Source organism: Coenobita brevimanus, chromosome 93 (assembly GCF_032717465.1).
Source record: "Coenobita brevimanus isolate Jiangsu-jjx chromosome 93, ASM3271746v2, whole genome shotgun sequence".
NCBI lineage: Eukaryota > Metazoa > Arthropoda > Malacostraca > Decapoda > Coenobitidae > Coenobita > Coenobita brevimanus.
The window spans coordinates 28983564-29001063 of NC_137046.1; the positions used below are offsets into that span (position 1 = coordinate 28983564).

The 17500-nt window shown below is 41.6% G+C and overlaps 1 protein-coding gene across 7 annotated transcripts in view; it reads right to left on the minus strand.

Moving 5' to 3' along the window:
• LOC145412628 (sphingomyelin phosphodiesterase-like) overlaps positions 1-17500 on the minus strand; it is a 275380-nt gene that overhangs the window by 88354 nt on the left and 169526 nt on the right. For all 7 annotated transcript variants that reach the window (XM_080282551.1, XM_080282549.1, XM_080282546.1 and 4 more), the window contains one exon: positions 8570-8762. In XM_080282551.1, coding sequence (XP_080138677.1) covers positions 8570-8762 — 193 coding nt within the window. The remainder of the gene's footprint in view (positions 1-8569; positions 8763-17500) is intronic.

Consider the following 17500-nt stretch of genomic DNA (forward strand, 5'->3'; position numbering starts at 1 on the left):
GTTTACTAGCCTTGGATTTCCCCCTAAACCAAGTCCAAAACCCAACCAGATGAGCCCAAAAACAGGTTTAAAGGAAATCAAAATGGCCTAACAGCTGTCAAGGATGCTAACCTAAGACTAACACCTGTAAATAACTCACATAAACCCACAAATATAATCTGAATATTGTCTATCTATCTATCTATTGCCAGACGCCTCAATCCATTACGGGGTGGCCACAAACAAATCACCTCCACGTTGCCCTGTCCCCCACCATTTCACTGCCCTGCTCCCAACTCACACCTCCCTCTCTCATATACCTCTCCACTCCATCCCTCCATCTCATCCTCGGCCTCCCCCTCCCTTTCCCCCCCTCCACCTCACTCACATACACTCTCCTCATCAGTCTCTCACCCTCCATCCTCTCCACATTTCCAAACCACCTCAGTGTTTTCCTCCCAATGCTTCCTAACACATCCACATCCACAACACAACGCTCCTTTATATCCTCATTTGTCAGCCTGTCTCTCCATGTGACTCCACAGGCTCCTCTTAAATAACTCATTTCTGCTGCTCTCACTCTTGACTTGTGTTCTTCCAGCAACGTCCAAGCTTCACTTCCATACGTTAGAGTTGGTATCACAATACTGTCATGCAGTAACTTTTTCACTTCCACGCTCACTTCCCTGTTTCTTATCACTACTCTCAAGGAACCAACAACCTTTCTTCCTTGTTGTACACTTTCAAGCACTTCACCCTCCAAACATCCATCCTTACTTATCACACTACCCAAGTAATTAAACGTACTCACATTTTCCATTTCCTCACCATCCAACCTCACTGTACATTCACTGACTTCACCTCTCTCAATGACCATAACTTTACTCTTCCCTGCATTCACCTTCAGATTCCGTTTCTTACACACTCTCCCAAACTCATCCACCAAGCCTTGCAGCTCTCCTTCATCTTCACTCAACAACACAATATCATCTGCAAACAACAGTACAGGGAGTTTCCAAACACTACCCTCTCTCACCAGGGCCACTCCAACATCCACCACCCTACCTTGTACCTCTTTTATTACCCCATCCATGTACAGATTGAACAACCATGGAGACATGACACATCCCTGTTTCAACCCAACCTTCAAAGAGAAAAATTCACTTAGTTCACCATTCACACGCATTGAAGCCTTAGCAGCATCATACATACTCTTCACAGCATTCAACAACTTCCCATCTAGTCCATATATTCTTAATACTTTCCACAATTCTTGTCTATCCACCCTGTCATATGTTTTTTCCAAATCCATGAAAGCCACATACAACTTCTTTCCCTTCTCTAGAAACTTTTCCACTAAAAATCTAAGAATGAATATCTGATCTACACAACCTCTCCCCTTCCTAAAGCCTCCCTGTTCTTCCAACTAATTCCTCTGTTCTTTCCCTAACTCTGTCAATAAGTATCCTACCATACACTTTTCCTATTAAACTAAGAAGCCAAATGCCCCTATGATTACCACACACATCTTTTTCCCCTTTTCCTTTGTACAAGGGAATAATTATACCTGACTTCCAGTCCTCCGGGACTCTACCTTCCTCCCAGGCCAATCTGCACATCTTCCACATCCATTCTACTACTATCTCTCCCCCATGCTTCAGCATTTCACCACACACTCCATCAATTCCTGGGGCTTACCTCATTTTAACTTTCTTCGTCGCTTCCACAATTTGCATCCTATTGATTTCTTCCTGACTTCTCACCCCCCTCCTTCTCCCAGCCATTTCCCAGCCACTTATACTCGCATTACTTCCATCCTCTATGTTCAACAATTCCTTAAAGTGTTCTCTCCCTCTGCTCACTTTTTCTCCCTTCTCCACTGGTAACCTACTATTTTTATCTTTCACTCCCCTGCTAACTTCATTGCCACCCTGTCTTACTCTCTTCACCTCTTTCCAGAACATTTTCTTACAGTCCCTCCACTTTACACTCAAATTCCTTCCAAATTCCTCATCCATGCTCTTCTTACTCTCTCTTACTAATCTTTTTACCTCTCTCTTCTGAACTTGATGAGGTAAGATTTCATTTATTGTACCCCATATACTGTACCTATTCAGTACTGTAATTTATTATGCTGAGAACTAGAGATTGCACGACAATTTTTCGAGTTGACTTACCACAGTTTTCACTTATTTGATTTATGAACATTAGGGTTCCCATAACTTTCTTACTTAATTCATTAATATGTACATCAAAAAGCATATATCTATTGATGTAGACATCTAGATTTTTTACATTAGAGCTTGGGTAAATGTGGTCGCCACAACAATTTATGACAGTATTAGGAAGACTATGTGATAAAAGTTGCTTATTTCTTATAAAGATACAGTGAGTTTTTCTTGGATTTAGCATAAGTCCATTTCTAATAAAATAATGTTTTGCAATTCATAAAGTTCCTTCTGTGTTGGAGATGAAAGCCTCAAGATTATTTATAGTGTCAGCATGGAGAAACTGTGCATCATCTGCATATAGCACCAAAGAACATCCATTTATACTCTCAGCAAGGTCATTAACATAGACGGGTAAACAAGACAGGGCCAAGGATTGAGCCTTGAGGGACCTCGTAAGCTATATTCAATTTATCAGATATTGTGTTGCTCAGGCGGACAGACTGAGTCCTATTTTCCGTGTAACTTTTGAACCAGAAGCAGCCAATATTAAGCTTAGCACATTTACTCAGAAGAATGTCATGACTAATACTATCAAAAGCTTTAGAGAGGTCACACACGGTTAACAGTGTAACTTTCTTAGAATCCATGTTATCATAATATATTTCATTGGTTACGACAGTAAGAGAGGTCTCAGTGGATAACCTAGGATGAAATCCACATTGGGTATTACAAGTTGGTTATATTCCAAGAAGTGTATGAACTGAATAGTAACACCTTTTCAGAGAGAGAGAGAATCAGTCCCTCCTCTCTCTCTCTCTCCTTCTCCATTCCCTCCCTCCCTCCCCCTCTCTCTCTTGGGAGAGAGAGAGAATCAGTCCCTCCTCTCTCTCTCTCTTCCATTCCCTCCCTCCCTCCCCCTCTCTCTCTTGGGAGAGAGAGAGAGAGAGAATCAGTCCCTCCTCTCTCTCTCTCCTCCATTTCCTCCCTCCCTCCCCCTCCCTCTCCATTGCCTCCCTCCTTCTCCATTCCCTCCCTCTCTCCCTCCCCCTCCCTTCCCATTCCCTCCCTCCCTCCCTCTCTTGCAAGAGAGAGAGAGAGAATCAGTCCCTCCTCTCTCTCTCCTTCTCCATTCTTTCTCTCCACCCCCCTCCCTCTCTGAGAGAGAGAGAGAGAGAGAGAGAGAGAGAGAGAGAGAGAGAGAGAGAGAGAGAATCAGTCCCTCCTCTCTCTCTCTCCTTCTCCATTCTCTCCCTTACTCACCCTCCCTCTCTGAGAGAGAGAGAGAGAGAGAGAGAGAGAGAGAGAGAGAGAAATTGAGAGAGAGAGAGAATCAGTCCCTCCTCTCTCTCTCTCCTTCTCCATTCTCTCCCTTCCTCAACCTCCCTCTCTGAGAGAGAGAGAGAGAGAGAGAAAATTGGCCCCTCCTCTCTATTCCCCCTTCCCTCCCCCTCTCTCTGAGAGAGAGAGAGAGAGAGAGAGAGAGAGAGAATAAATACAGGAATGAACTGAACTGGCAACATAGCTTTCACCAAGCCTGATGCATTTGGCATCCCTTCCTTTTTTAAGTCCGGGCACGAATCACGCCCAATTAGGCAGCGAGAGTTGGGGGGATTTATGGTGATTGCAAGATTGGGGCTTTTTATACTGTACTGTATTTTAAAAGTAACATGCAGTACAGTATATACTATATACCTGCAGATATAGTGCAATGTACCTACAGTATACAGTACATAAGTTACAATGGTCGCTTAACATCCAGATCACTTAACGTCCTATTTTTCAGAACATATCGAGGATGCTAAGTGGCGCATGCCTGTAATGCAGTTTTTTATACAACTGTGATCAAGAAAAACCATTATAATGAAATCAGTGATCAAGGAGGTCTAACTGCATTTTCACATCAGTCACCACGTACAGTATATCTATGAGGTTGACACTCTATGGAATAACTCTATCTGTCTGGCCGAGCAAACTCGTCAACCACAGGTAAACAACTGCTTCTGTGGGGCTGCCCTACAGGTACAGCAAAATACAGTCATACCCCATTATACAATCCATCTTTATAAGACACCCCGCCATAGCAACGTAAGAAAATTAACATCCTTCCCCGCCTATTGATGGCCAGTCCCCACTTATCTGATGGGTTTTTATCTGATGGGGTGAAGGATAAAAATGGTAGATTACTAGTGGAGAAGGGGGAAAATGTGAGCAGGTAGGGCGAACACTTTTAACGAAATGCTGAACATAAAAAATTAAAGTAATCAGAGTATAAGTGGCCGGAGAATGGCTGGGCGACGGAGAGAGGTGAGATGAGAGGAAGAAATCAGTAGGACGGAAGTTGTGGAAGCAACGAAGAAAGTTAAAATGAGGTAAGTCCCAGGAATTGATGGAGTTTGTGGTGAAATGCTGAAGCATGGGGGAGAGATAGTGGTAGAATGGATGTGGAAGATGTGCAGATTGGCCTGGGAGGAAGGTTGAGTCCCAGAGGATTGGAAGTCAGGTATAATTATTCCCTTGTACAAAGGAAAAGGGGAAAAAGAAGTATGTGGTAATCATAGGGGCATTTGTCTCCTTAGTGTAATAGGAAAAGTATATGGTAGGATACTTACTGAGAGTTTGGGAAATAACAGAGGAATTAGTTGGAGAAGAACAGGGAGGCTTTATGAAGGGAAGAGGTTGTGTATATCAAATATTCATTCTTAGATCTTTAGAAAGATGTTGTATGCGGCCTTCATGGATTTAGAGAAAGCATATGACAGGGTGGATAGACAAGGATTGTGGAAAGCATTAAGAATATATGGAGTAGACAGGAAGTTTTTGAATGCTGTGAAGAGTATGTATGTCGGTGCTAAGGCTGCAGTGCATGTGGATAGTGAACTGAGTGAATTCTTCTATTTGAAGGTTGGATTGAAGCAGAGATGTGTCATGTCACCATGGTTGTTCAATCTGTATATGGATGGGGTTATAAAAGAGATACAAGGTAGGGCAGTGGATGTTGAAGCAGCCTTAGTGAGAGAGTGCAGTGTTTGGAAACTCCCTGTACTGTTGCTTGCTGATGATACTGTGTTGTTAGGTGAAGACGAATGGGAGCTGCGAGGCTTAATGGATGAGTTTGGGAGTGTATGTGAGAAACGGAATCTAAAGGTGAATGTAGGGAAGAGTGAAGTTATGGTCTTTGAGAGAGATAAAGTCAGTGAATGTACAGTGAGGTTGGATGAGGAGGAAATGGAAAATGTGAGTGTGTTTAAGTACTTGGGTAGTGTAATGAGTAAGGATGGAAGTTTAGAGGGTGAAGTGCTTGAAAGGGTACAACAAGGAAGAAAGGTTGGTGGTTCCTTGGAAGCAGTGATAAGAAACAGAGAAGTGAGCATGGACGTGAAAAAGTTACTACATGACAGTACTGTGATACCAAGTCTAACGTGTGGAAGTGAAGCTTGGACCTTGTTGGAGGGACAGAAGTCAAAAGTGAGAGCAGTGGAAATGAGTTATTTGAGCGGAGCATGTGAAGTCACATGGAGAGACAGACTGACAAATGAGGAGATAAAGGATCGTTGTGGTGTGGATGTGAATGTGATAGGAAGTGTTAGGAGAAACACACTGAGGTTGTTTGGCCATGTGGAGAGGATGGAGAGTGAGAGACTAACGAGGAGAATGTATGTGAGTGATGTGGAGGGGGGCAGAGGGAGGGGGAGGCCAAGGATGAGATGGAGAGATGGAATGGAGAGGTATATGAGAGAAGGGGGTTTGAGCTGGGAGCAGGGCAGTGAAATGGGAGGGGCCAGGGTGACATGGAGGCAATTTGTTTGTGGCAACCCCTTATGGGATTAAGGCGTCTGGCAATAGATAGATAGATAGCTTTTTTCAACTGATTCTGATGATATTTCAGACTTAAATTTTGTGTTTTGGTTGATTTATAAACTGTTTTTAAACTTAATGTGTTTTAGTCATAGGTGGTGTAAACACTGTCACTTTTGGGTACAGTTTACTAAGTTTGATTTTCTCCAGACTTAGTTTTGATGATTTTTAGATTTTGGGGGGGGGGGTTAGGTGAGTTATAAACAGCTTTTAGGCTTGGTTTACCTTGTTTTAAAACTATTTTGAGGTTTAGGTGAGCTAGAAACTTGTTCTTGGACTTATTTGGGTAGGTTTTGGACTTGGCTGGGGGGGAGATCACAAGGCTCCCAAACTCATCCTTATACTTTCTGTTATCCCCATTTAACAATACCCCGGCTCAACGATGGGTTTTCCCAACTGCATCTCATCGTTATAACGAGGATGGCCTGTACATACATGGTGTAGGGATCCAACATCCCCTTGTGGTAGACAGCACCTCACCAGGATCGAATCTAGGTCCTTCCCACAGCAAGGTGCAAGGAAATGATAGAAGGTTTAGCTCCCAGGTGAACATCACAGCTGCTCCATCAGCGGTGCACAGCACCACCACATGTAGGCTCCTCATCAGAGCCTGAATGGGAAAGTATGTCAGTATAAATGGAAAAGTTAAAAGAGTTACTTTGTGTTAAACTTAGCGAGAATAATTGGTTCCTTATTAAGTCACATGCATCATGCCATCAAAATGTGCTTCCACAATAACAGAAAAGGCCAGATTTGGGATGTTTGGGGCTTACATTTTGCAATACAGTAGAAGTCCGAATTTTCGGCATCTATGGGACCAGGCAAGTGCCGAAATATCAAAATTGCCGAATTATCGAAAACCCTACCCACTCAGTACCTTATATGTTTCGGTGAACACTATCATCATTACTCACATCATTACAAATGTGTTTGGAGAGAGTACTGTATACTGTTTGATACTGTACAATACTGTAATGAATACAGTACTATACATGAATATGAAAAATAAAGAAATTAGTGAACATACTGTATATAAATGTAATGGTACAGTAGGCCTACAAGTTCACATGCACTTACCTAAACCTATAGTACGTTCCTTATTTACATATGTACAATAGAAGGGGTTGATTGGAGTCTGCTACTGCTGGAAGAAGTCCCCAGCAGTAGAGGGTCCTGCAACAGGCTCTAAGGACTCTTCTCCCTGTTGCTGCAGCAGTAGAGCTTGAGGTTCAGAGACTGCTGTTGGTGATGGAGAGGAGGGAGCAGAGGAGCTTACGTTAAACTCATCCATAATCTGTTTCCTACTCATGCCAGCCTCTAATTTTTTCAACAGCTCAATTTTCCGAGCAATAGTCAACATCTTATGTGTACGCTTCTTGCTAACACCAGTTAACTTTCCACACGTGGAGGCCATTTTCAAAGCACGCAGAAGATGTTTATACTGTTCACAACACACGGCTGGTCCACTCAGGTGTTACAAAGCTCCTGTCTGATGTTACGGTGCTTACAGCACACTCGAATAGTAATTTCAGAGGTATTTCGGTACGAAGTTCACAAAGCACACAGAAGAATCAAGAGAAGTCGGCAGCAGCACGGCAACAACTTGGAAGAATGGCGGAAGAATGGCGAAACAGATTCTCTTTCCCATGCTAGACTCACTACATGTTTGTCCTCTCTTTATGCTATAGGAGAAAGAGCTAGCCTCTGAGCTTCATGGCAGTGGTAGACTCATTCCATCACTTTCACTATCTCACTCACTAAGGCGGGTAAAGGCGGGTAGCTAGCTGGCGAGCCTCATGGAGAATTTCAAGACTGACGAAAAAAATTGGAGAATCTGCCGAACGATCGGAGATATTCGTAAATGGGACTATTTCTCAAAACTGCCGAAATGTCAGATTTGCCGGGGATTTGGATGACGAAATATTGGACTTTTACTGTATATTGATTCTGTTCATGTTTTACTGATTTTATGGACCTGACAATCAGTTCATTATACAATAGGTCACTTGCACTGTGAAAACACACATTATTAGCAATCATTCAATACACTGTAAAAAGATTCCATACTGGATGGTAAATGAACTGTCATCATTGCATGATACAATTTACTGAACTCATACTTATTCCCCCCCCCCTCTCTCTCTTTTTTTTTTTTTTTTTTTTTTTTTTTTTTGGGGGCAAACAAGTGCACCATATAATCTGGAAAATATGGAATGGTAAACATAATGAACAAAAATGTTAATTCAAGAATGCATCATATTAACCCATCACGTCCGGGGGTTTTCACCAGCCAAACAACCAGCAGGTCTATTTCTTAAAAATCACCATTATTTAAACCATAATTTCTCAGCAAACACTATAATATAATATTATAGTTTAATATTATAATATAATGCTATAATCATAATCATAATACAATAACAATAATACTATAAAACACTAGATCATATATACATGCCACCTGGACGTCCCCAGGTTGTCATGTATACATGCCACACGGACGGGATGGGTTCAAGCCTAGTAGCAACAAAGGTTAACAACAAAAATAACATTATCTTCCTTGCCCTGTGAGAACCCTGGTAGTCGCCTTCTATTGTGTAGATGCGATAGCCAGGGTTGAGCTTATAATAGGAGGTGACGGATGGTCCAATGTAGGCAATGTTGGTGACTCTGTGGCGGTTGTATTCATCATAAAACAGTTCAAACTCATCAAAATGTGTATGACCAAAGAACTGTCCAGTGATGGTTGATTCAAATCTGGGGAAGAAGAGAGGTCAAAGCATAAATTCATGTTCAAGTACAATACACACACACACACATTATATATATATATATATATATATATATATATATATATATATATATATATATATATATATATACAGTACCCTCGCATCCAACACTGTAATATTGTCATGCATGGGTCACGTGTTGGACCAAAAACGTGTTGGACAAACAATAGAGCTTATGGGGAAAAATGAATTATGTCAGCAACCCTAGGAAAAGTCACCCTAAATACCTACCATATACCTATACATATATTGGTACTATTGTAATTATAATAAATGGTACTGTGCTATGAATGATAACTAACCTTTTAGGACAGTGTTGGTGGGCTTGCTGGGAATGGAAGGTGGTATCCAAGGCTGTAGGTAGTCCTACTGGGTCCCCGGAGGATGGCTGCTGGCGTCACTAGTGGGTAATGGCTGTTGCTCCTCCTCAACCTCCCTCATAAATCCTTCAAAATCACACTCAGAATCACTATCTTCGTCCACAGCCATGGAAGCTCCTGCTTCTACCTGTCCTAGCACTCTGTAATCCACGGCAAAGGGCAAGCTTCTCACGCTGTTGCCAGAGCCCTGTCTCGTGACTGTGGAAAGTGATCGCTGTCGCTGACTCGGTAGAGAATAAGGAGAAGCAACTTTGTTTATAAACTGGTACACACGCCGATGAGAAGGGTTTCAAAACGATTGATATTTATTCTAAAATATTAATATGTATTCAGTGTCAGGCTAAATGTTCAATGCTGTAGTACGATACATTCTCTGTCGAGTCGCCTGGGTTTTGGTCACACTGTTTTGCCCATCGTATCCTCGGCAGGAATCCATCCAGATGAATTCCAAATGCCCGTGGTATCATCGGCAATTTTACCACGTTACCGCTCCGATTTACCATCGTATCCTCGGCAAACCTGGTATGAAGTGCCGTGTGATAGCCTTCGGCTGCCAGGATCTTGTCTTGGTTTTTTATTATGGTCCTCATGTTGGCTTCATTCATGTCGTAGGCCTTGGCAATGTCAACTTTCCTCTCCCCTTTCTTCTTCCTCTCGATGCTTTCTAGCTTGGTGGCCTGAGGGAGGTGCCGACGCTTCTTGGGGTTCTCAGAAGGCTTCCTAGGCATTGTGAGCAGGGTAAAATGCAGTAACAATGGCATAAAATGCAGCAAGAAAAAAGCACCTTCCAATGCAATTATGCGACTGAGTGGCGCTGTGGTGGGAGAAATTTAAACAAAACATCATGTGACACCAGAAGTGTTTTTAATTGGGCGGCATCACGATCACGTCACGATAGCGGGCGGGGAAGGCTACTTGATCAGAAGTTTTCATTGGCTATCATCATCATGGGAATGTCCAGTATGACCATGTTGGACCGGGGGTGATCGTGCTAGAGGTGAACTCTGCGGATTTCGCCCACTTTTCGGAGTTCTGTGCGTGTTATGCTAACACACTCATGTTGCAGTAATTAAATTGTATTAAATAATACTACGGTAATTATTTGCTCTCCATGCTGGACGTGAATCGTGCTGGACTAATGCGTGTTGGATGCAAGGGTACTGTATATACACACACACATACAAGTAGATGCTCGATTTAATGAACACCAATTTAGCGGAAGTCCAAGATAACAATTTTTTCCCAGTATTTTTTGCCCTATCTAAGGGAAAATTTCCATTTAAAAGAGTATAATTCAGTTAAGGAAATTTCCTATTCAATAATGCTTTTGTGAGGGTATTATTTATGGGTTCAGACTGCTGTGTGTAGCACTGAGAGTTAGCAAAGTTTGCTAGGTTTGGGTTGCCTTCGAGGATTTCATGGAAAGCACCTTGAAATACCTCTGTACCAGATAATTATCCCTTATACTAAGCCTTGGTTGCGGAATTCGATTTAGCGGAAAATTTGAGATAACGGAATGGGGAATGGCTCAATTAGTCCGTTAAACTAAGTATTACAAGTACTTACACACACACACACACACACACACACACACACACACACACACACACACACAGCAGGTGTAGAGAAAACAGCGGAGAGGAGTGTCCAGAAGATAAAAAAGGTCTATCTATCTATCTATTGCCAGATGCCTCAATCCTGTTTGGGGTGGCCACAAACAAATTGCCTCCACGTCACCCTGTCCTCCGCCATTTCACTGCCCTGCTCCCAACTCACACCCCCTCTCTCATATACCTCTCCACCCTATCCCTCCATCTCATCCTCGGCCTCCCCCTCCCTCTTCCCCCCTCCACCTCACTCACATACACTCTCTTCGTCAGTCTCTCACCCTCCATCCTCTCTACATGGCCAAACCACCTCAGTGTGTTCCTCATAACGCTTCCTATCACATCCACATCCACACCACAACGATACTTTATATCCTCATTCGTCAGCCTGTCTCTCCATGTGACTCCACAGGCTCCTCTTAAATAACTCATTTCCACTGCTCTCACTCTTGACTTGTGTCCTTCCAACAACGTCCAAGCTTCACTTCCATAAGTTAGAGTTGGTATCACAATAATGTCATGTAGTAACTTTTTCACTTCCATGCTCACTTCCCTGTTGCTTATCACTGCATTCACCAGCAACCTTTCTTCCTTGCTGTGCCCTTTCAAGCACTTCACCCTCCAAACTTCCATCCTTACTCATCACACTACCCAAGAACTTAAACGTACTCACATTTTCCAATTCCTCACCATCCAACCTCACTGTACATTCACTGACTTCACCTCTCTCAAAGACCATCACTTTACTCTTCCCTACATTCACCTTTAGATTCCATTTCTTACACACTCTCCCAAACTCATCCACCAAGCCCTGTAGCTTCTCTTCATCATCACTCAACAATACAGTATCATCTGCAAACAACAGTACAGGGAGTTTCCAAACACTATCCTCTCTCACTAGGGTCACTCCAACATCCACTACCCTACCTTGTACCTCTTTTATTACCCCATCCATGTACAGATTGAACAACCATGGAGACATGACACATCCCTGTTTCAACTCAACCTTCAAAGAGAAAAATTCACTTAGTTCACCATCCACACGCATTGCAGCCTTAGCACCATCATACATACTCTTCACAGCATTCTACAACTTCCCATCTAGTCCATATATTCTTAATACTTTCCACAATCCTTGTCTATCCACCCTGTCATATGCTTTCTCCAAATCCATGAAAGCCGCATACAACTTCTTTCCCTTCTCTAGAAACTTTTCCACTAAAGATCTAAGAATGAATATCTGATCTACACAACCTCTTCCCTTCCTAAAGCCTCCCTGTTCTTCTCCAACTAATTCCTCTGTTCTTTCTCTAACTCTGTCAATAAGTATCCTACCATACACTTTTCCTATTATACTAAGAAGACAAATGCCCCTATGATTACCACACACTTTTTTTTCCCCTTTTCCTTTGTACAAGGGAATAATTATACCTGACTTCCAATCCTCAGGGACTCTACCTTCCTCCCAGGCCAATCTGCACATCTTCCACATCCATTCTACTACTACCTCTCCCCCATGCTTCAGCATTTCACCACACACTCCATCAATTCCTGGGGCTTTCCCCAATTTAACTTTCTTCATTGCTTCCACAACTTCTATCCTACTGATTTCTTCCTGTCTTCTCACCTCCCTCCTTCTCCCAGCTATTCCCCAGCCACTGATACTCACATTACTTCCATCCTCTATGTTCAACAATTCCTTAAAGTGTTCTCTCCATCTGCTCACTTTTTCTCCCTTCTCCACTAGTAATCTACCATTTTTATCTTTCACTCCCCTGCTAACCTCACTTCCACCCTGTCTTACTCTCTTCACCTCTTTCCAGAACATTTTCTTACAGTCCCTCCACTTTACACTCAAATTCTTTCCAAATTCCTCATCCACTCTCTTCTTACTCTCTCTTACTAATCTTTTCACCTCTCTCTTTCTTTCTACATATAACTCTCTCAAAAAGGTATGGGCAGTAATTAAAGAGTTACAGGAATGGACCATAGAGCAGGAAAACAAGATCAAAAGTCTACGGAATAAACTGGAAAAAATTTGTACAGGCAGTGACGAACAAGAAAGAGAAGTTTCTGAATTAAAAGTGAGCAATGAAACAGCCTCTAATGAAATAAAACAGCTTAAGAGGGAGAATATGAGGTTGGAAGAAGAAAGGGACATGATGAAAAGCAAACTAGATGAGTATGAATCCAAATCAAGAATACAGGACAGGCACATTAAAGAAATCAAGGAGCAACATAAGGGGTGCAAAAAAAATTCAAGAAGAGGGAAATGTAAATCTGAAAGAGATTATAGAACAACAACGCAAGGAAAAGATGGAGAGGGAAGTGGTTAGGGTGCTTAGAAGTAGAGAATCTTTGGTTAGGGATGTAGCAGATAAGAGAAAATGTGTAATAATTTCACGAGTTAAAGAAAAATGTACGACAATAAGATCAGAAAGCGAAAGAGAAGAACTGAGTAAGGTTAAAGAAATAATATCAGTAGTCATGGAGGAAAACAACGAAGCTCAAGAAGAGACTGAAGAGGTGTTTAGGGTAGGAAAGTACGAGGAAGGAGGGGCAAGGCCATTGAAGGTAAAGTTTAAATCCCAGGCAACAGTAAACGAAATTATCAGTAGAACATGGAAATTATCAGACAAGGAAGGATTCAAAAATGTTTGGATAAGGAGAGATGCAAATGAGGAAGAAAGAGCTAAAATAAAGGAGTTGGTAGAGGAAGCAAAGGTAAAAAACAGAGAATTGAGGAAGAGAAGATAGTGTTTTATTGGAGAGTCATGGATCAGAAATTAAGGAAGTGGTACCAGTGGAGAGAAGGAGAAAAGAGGGTATAAAAAACATCAAAAATAATTGGAAGGTGGCATATACTAATGTTGATGGTTTAATATCGGCAAGGTTAGAAATCAACGATTTTTTGAGGGTACATGAGCCTGATGTTATGTGCTTTGTAGAGACCAAGTTAAGAGAAGATATTGATGTTCATTTGGGAGATGGTAAATACAAACTGTGGAGAAGAGACAGAAAAGAAAAAAAGGGAGGAGGAGTGATGATAGCAGTGAAGAACAACATAAATGTAGATTCCGTGGAAATGGGAGAAGGCAGGGCTGAAGTGATAAATATGAAATTAGAAACTGGAGAGAATAGCAAGAGAGATATGGCAGTAGTGTGAACCCCTAAGACAAGAGCATGAAGTGATGATGAATACCAGGAAATGTTGTCAGACATGGCTACTTATTTACAGAAAATTATTGAGAAAAGCAACAATATAATTTTAATGAGTGACTTCAATTGTAAAAAGGTGAACTGGGAGGAATGGGACTCCCTACGTCAAGTGGGGTTGGTGGAGGATTAGTGCCCCTCCCTGTAAAACAATTAACTCTAAGCCCTTGGCCACCCTGTCTGGGATACATGGCATCTGGCAATGGATGGATGGATGGATGAACTGGGAGGAATGGGACTCATGAGGCAGCGAAGATTCGTGGGGCACTATATTATTAAATATAACAATGAACAATGTGATGACGCAATGGGTCAAAGAAGAGATATGGTTCCGAAGGTGAGGATACACCAGCAAGACTAGATTTACTGTTTACCAAAGAACCCGAAGTAACAGAATCCTTGAAATATCTGTGTCCTATTGGAAAAAGTGATCATGTGGTCACTGAGTTCCAGATGATAACAGAGAATGTGGAGCCAAGAGACGAGCTTCATAGGCAGGGAAGATACAACTTTGGGAAAGCAAACTTTACAGGATTGAGAAAATTTTTCAAAAATGGAGATTGGAGAAAATTCAGAGAAAAAATGAGAGATACAGAGGAAGTGGGATATTTTTCAAGGCCTCTATAATTCGAGATTGGAAAAATTTGTGCCAAGAGTAAGGGAGAAAGAAAACAGGAAAAAGGAATGGTTTAATAGGTGTATGATAGAAAAAAAGAGAGAGACACAGCATGGAACAATTGGAGAAAGAGAGGTAACAACAGAACAAAGGAAGAATATAAAAGAACTAGAAATACATACACAACAATATGTAGAGAGAAAGAACGGAATTTTGAGAAGGGTATAACTGACAAATGTAAGGATGAACCCAAACTGTTTTATAGATCTGTCAATGGCAAACTGAAACAAAAGGAAGGAATCACCAAACTGAAAGTAGAAGGAGAAGTCTATAAAGATGTGGCAATGCAAGCAGAAATAATGAACAAACGTTTCCAATCAGTTTTCACTAATGAAAAGGAGTTTGTGAAAGGGGAGGGAGTGACTAGAAATGTAGTGAAAAAAGATACAGAAGTGGAAGTACAGGAAGTGTATAAATTACTGGAAACTCAAGATGTAAGGAAAGCCCCAGGATCTGAGGGAATCTCTAATTGGGTACTGAAGGAATGCAGAAAACAACTGGCGGATAAGATTCACAGTTTAATTGTGTGCTCTCTAGAAGAAGGAAAAGTGCCTCAAGAATGGAAGAGGGCAAATGTGGCACCAATTTATAAGGGAGGAAGCAGGGAAGAACCCTTGAATTATAGACCAGTGTCCCTAACCGGCATGGTCGCACAATTGTGCGAAAGAATTCTGAAGGACAGATGGATAAAATATCTGGAAGAGATGAATATTTTGGCTGAATGTCAGTTTGGATTCAGAAGTGGAAGGTCATGTGTTTCCAACTTGTTGAATTTTTACTCAAAAGCGATTGACGTGCTACAGGAGAGAGATGGTTGGGTGGACTGTGTGTATTTAGATTTGGAGAAGGCCTTTGACAAGGTACCTCATAAGAGACTAATGTGGAAACTAGACAATATAGGAGGACTGAAGGGGAACCTCTTGGAATGGATGAGAGACTTTTTGAGAGACAGACAAATGAGGACAGTAATAAAGGATACGATGTCTGGATGGAGGGAAGTAACAAGTGGAGTCCCACAGGGCTCGGTGTTGGCGCCAGTAATGTTCCTGGTTTGCATAAATGATATGGTAGATGGAGTGAACAGTTATGCAAGTCTGTTTGCTGATGAGGCAAAGATCTTGAGGAAGGTAGAGGATGAGGAGGATTGTAAAATGCTGCAGGGGGATCTGGATAGGACACACGATTGGAGCCGGATGTGGGAAATGAAATTCAATGCAAAGAAATGTAAAATATTGGAAATGGGTAAAAGTACCAAAAAGACATCACTGAATTATTTGATGGGTAATGAACCAATCACAAATACATGAGAAGAGAAAGATTTGAGAGTGCTGGTCCAGGACAGTTAGTCACCTGAAAAACACATTAACAAGACAGTTAGAGAGACGTATAAACTCCTGACTAATACAGTATAAGAGTAGCTTTTCATTATATGGATGAAGTGATGATGAAAAAATTGATAGGGGCCATGATTCGCCCCAGGTTAGAACATGCAGCAGTAGTGTGGTCCCCACACAAAAAGAAAGATATAAACAAGATTGAGAGAATACAAAGAACAGCAACCCAAATGGTCCCCAGTCGGTAGATCAATCGTACAGAGAGAGGATGGAAAAGATGAATTTGCCTTCCTTAGAAGAAAGGAGAAAGAGAGGCAAAATGATTGCAGTGTTCAGGACCATGGTGAGAGTAGATAAAATTGACAGAGAAGATCTGTTTTTATGGGATAAGATAGTAACAAGAGGACACGGAATGAAGCTGAGGAAGCCAAGCTGCTTGAAGGATACCAAGAAATATAGTTTTCCTTATAGATGTATAGACCTGTGGAATGGCCTGAACAAAGAGATCGTCCAGTCTAAACTCTTAAATGAGTTTAAAGCTAAATTTGACTTACTAAGAAACAGAGACGGTACCCCACGAACATAGCTCATTTCCTGTATATTACACTTAGGTAAATACAATTAGGTAAATACACACACACACACACACACACACACACACACACACACACACACACACACACACACACACACACACACCCTACACACATCAGAAAGAGAGAAGGACCTAGGTGTGATTGTCAGTAACAGACTATCTCCGGCTGACCACATCAGCGAGAAGGTACGGAACATGTATACACTGCTTGCCAATATGAGAATAGCATTCACATACATAAATGAAGACATGCTAAGAAAGATAATAACATCATTCATCAGACCAACCCTGGAGTATGCATCAGTAGTCTGGAGTCCTCATCTCAAAAAACACATAAAGATTGAAAAAGTTCAAAGGGCCGCTACAAGATGGGTACCAAGCTTAAAGGATCTAAGCTATGAAGAAAGACTAAATAAATTGAATCTACCAACACTACAGGAGAGAAGGAAAAGAGGTGACATGATTATGCTATATAAATGCATATCAGGGAAGGAGAAAATGATTACTTAATGTATGGGGAAGCATCAGCAAGAGGACACTGCAAAAAACTGCATAAAAAGAGAGGTGATAAAGACATAAGAAAATTTAGTTTCCCAAATAGAGCAATTGATCAGTGGAATGCATTACCAAATGAAATAATGTGTGCCAAAACAATTCACAAATTTAAGGATATGTACGATAAATATGGTTTAAGACATGGGACAGTACGAGCTTGACTCATTCCTGTGAAGATACAATTTGGTAAGAACAATTAGGTAAGAACACATGCTCCTCTGCATCCTGCAGAATGCCGCATCAGTCTCTGGGTGACCAACAGCGTGAGAGGAGCCACAAACAGAGCTTTAATTGAGAAAAGGGGCCATTTAGACCTACCTGCATGTTATTGTGTACAACT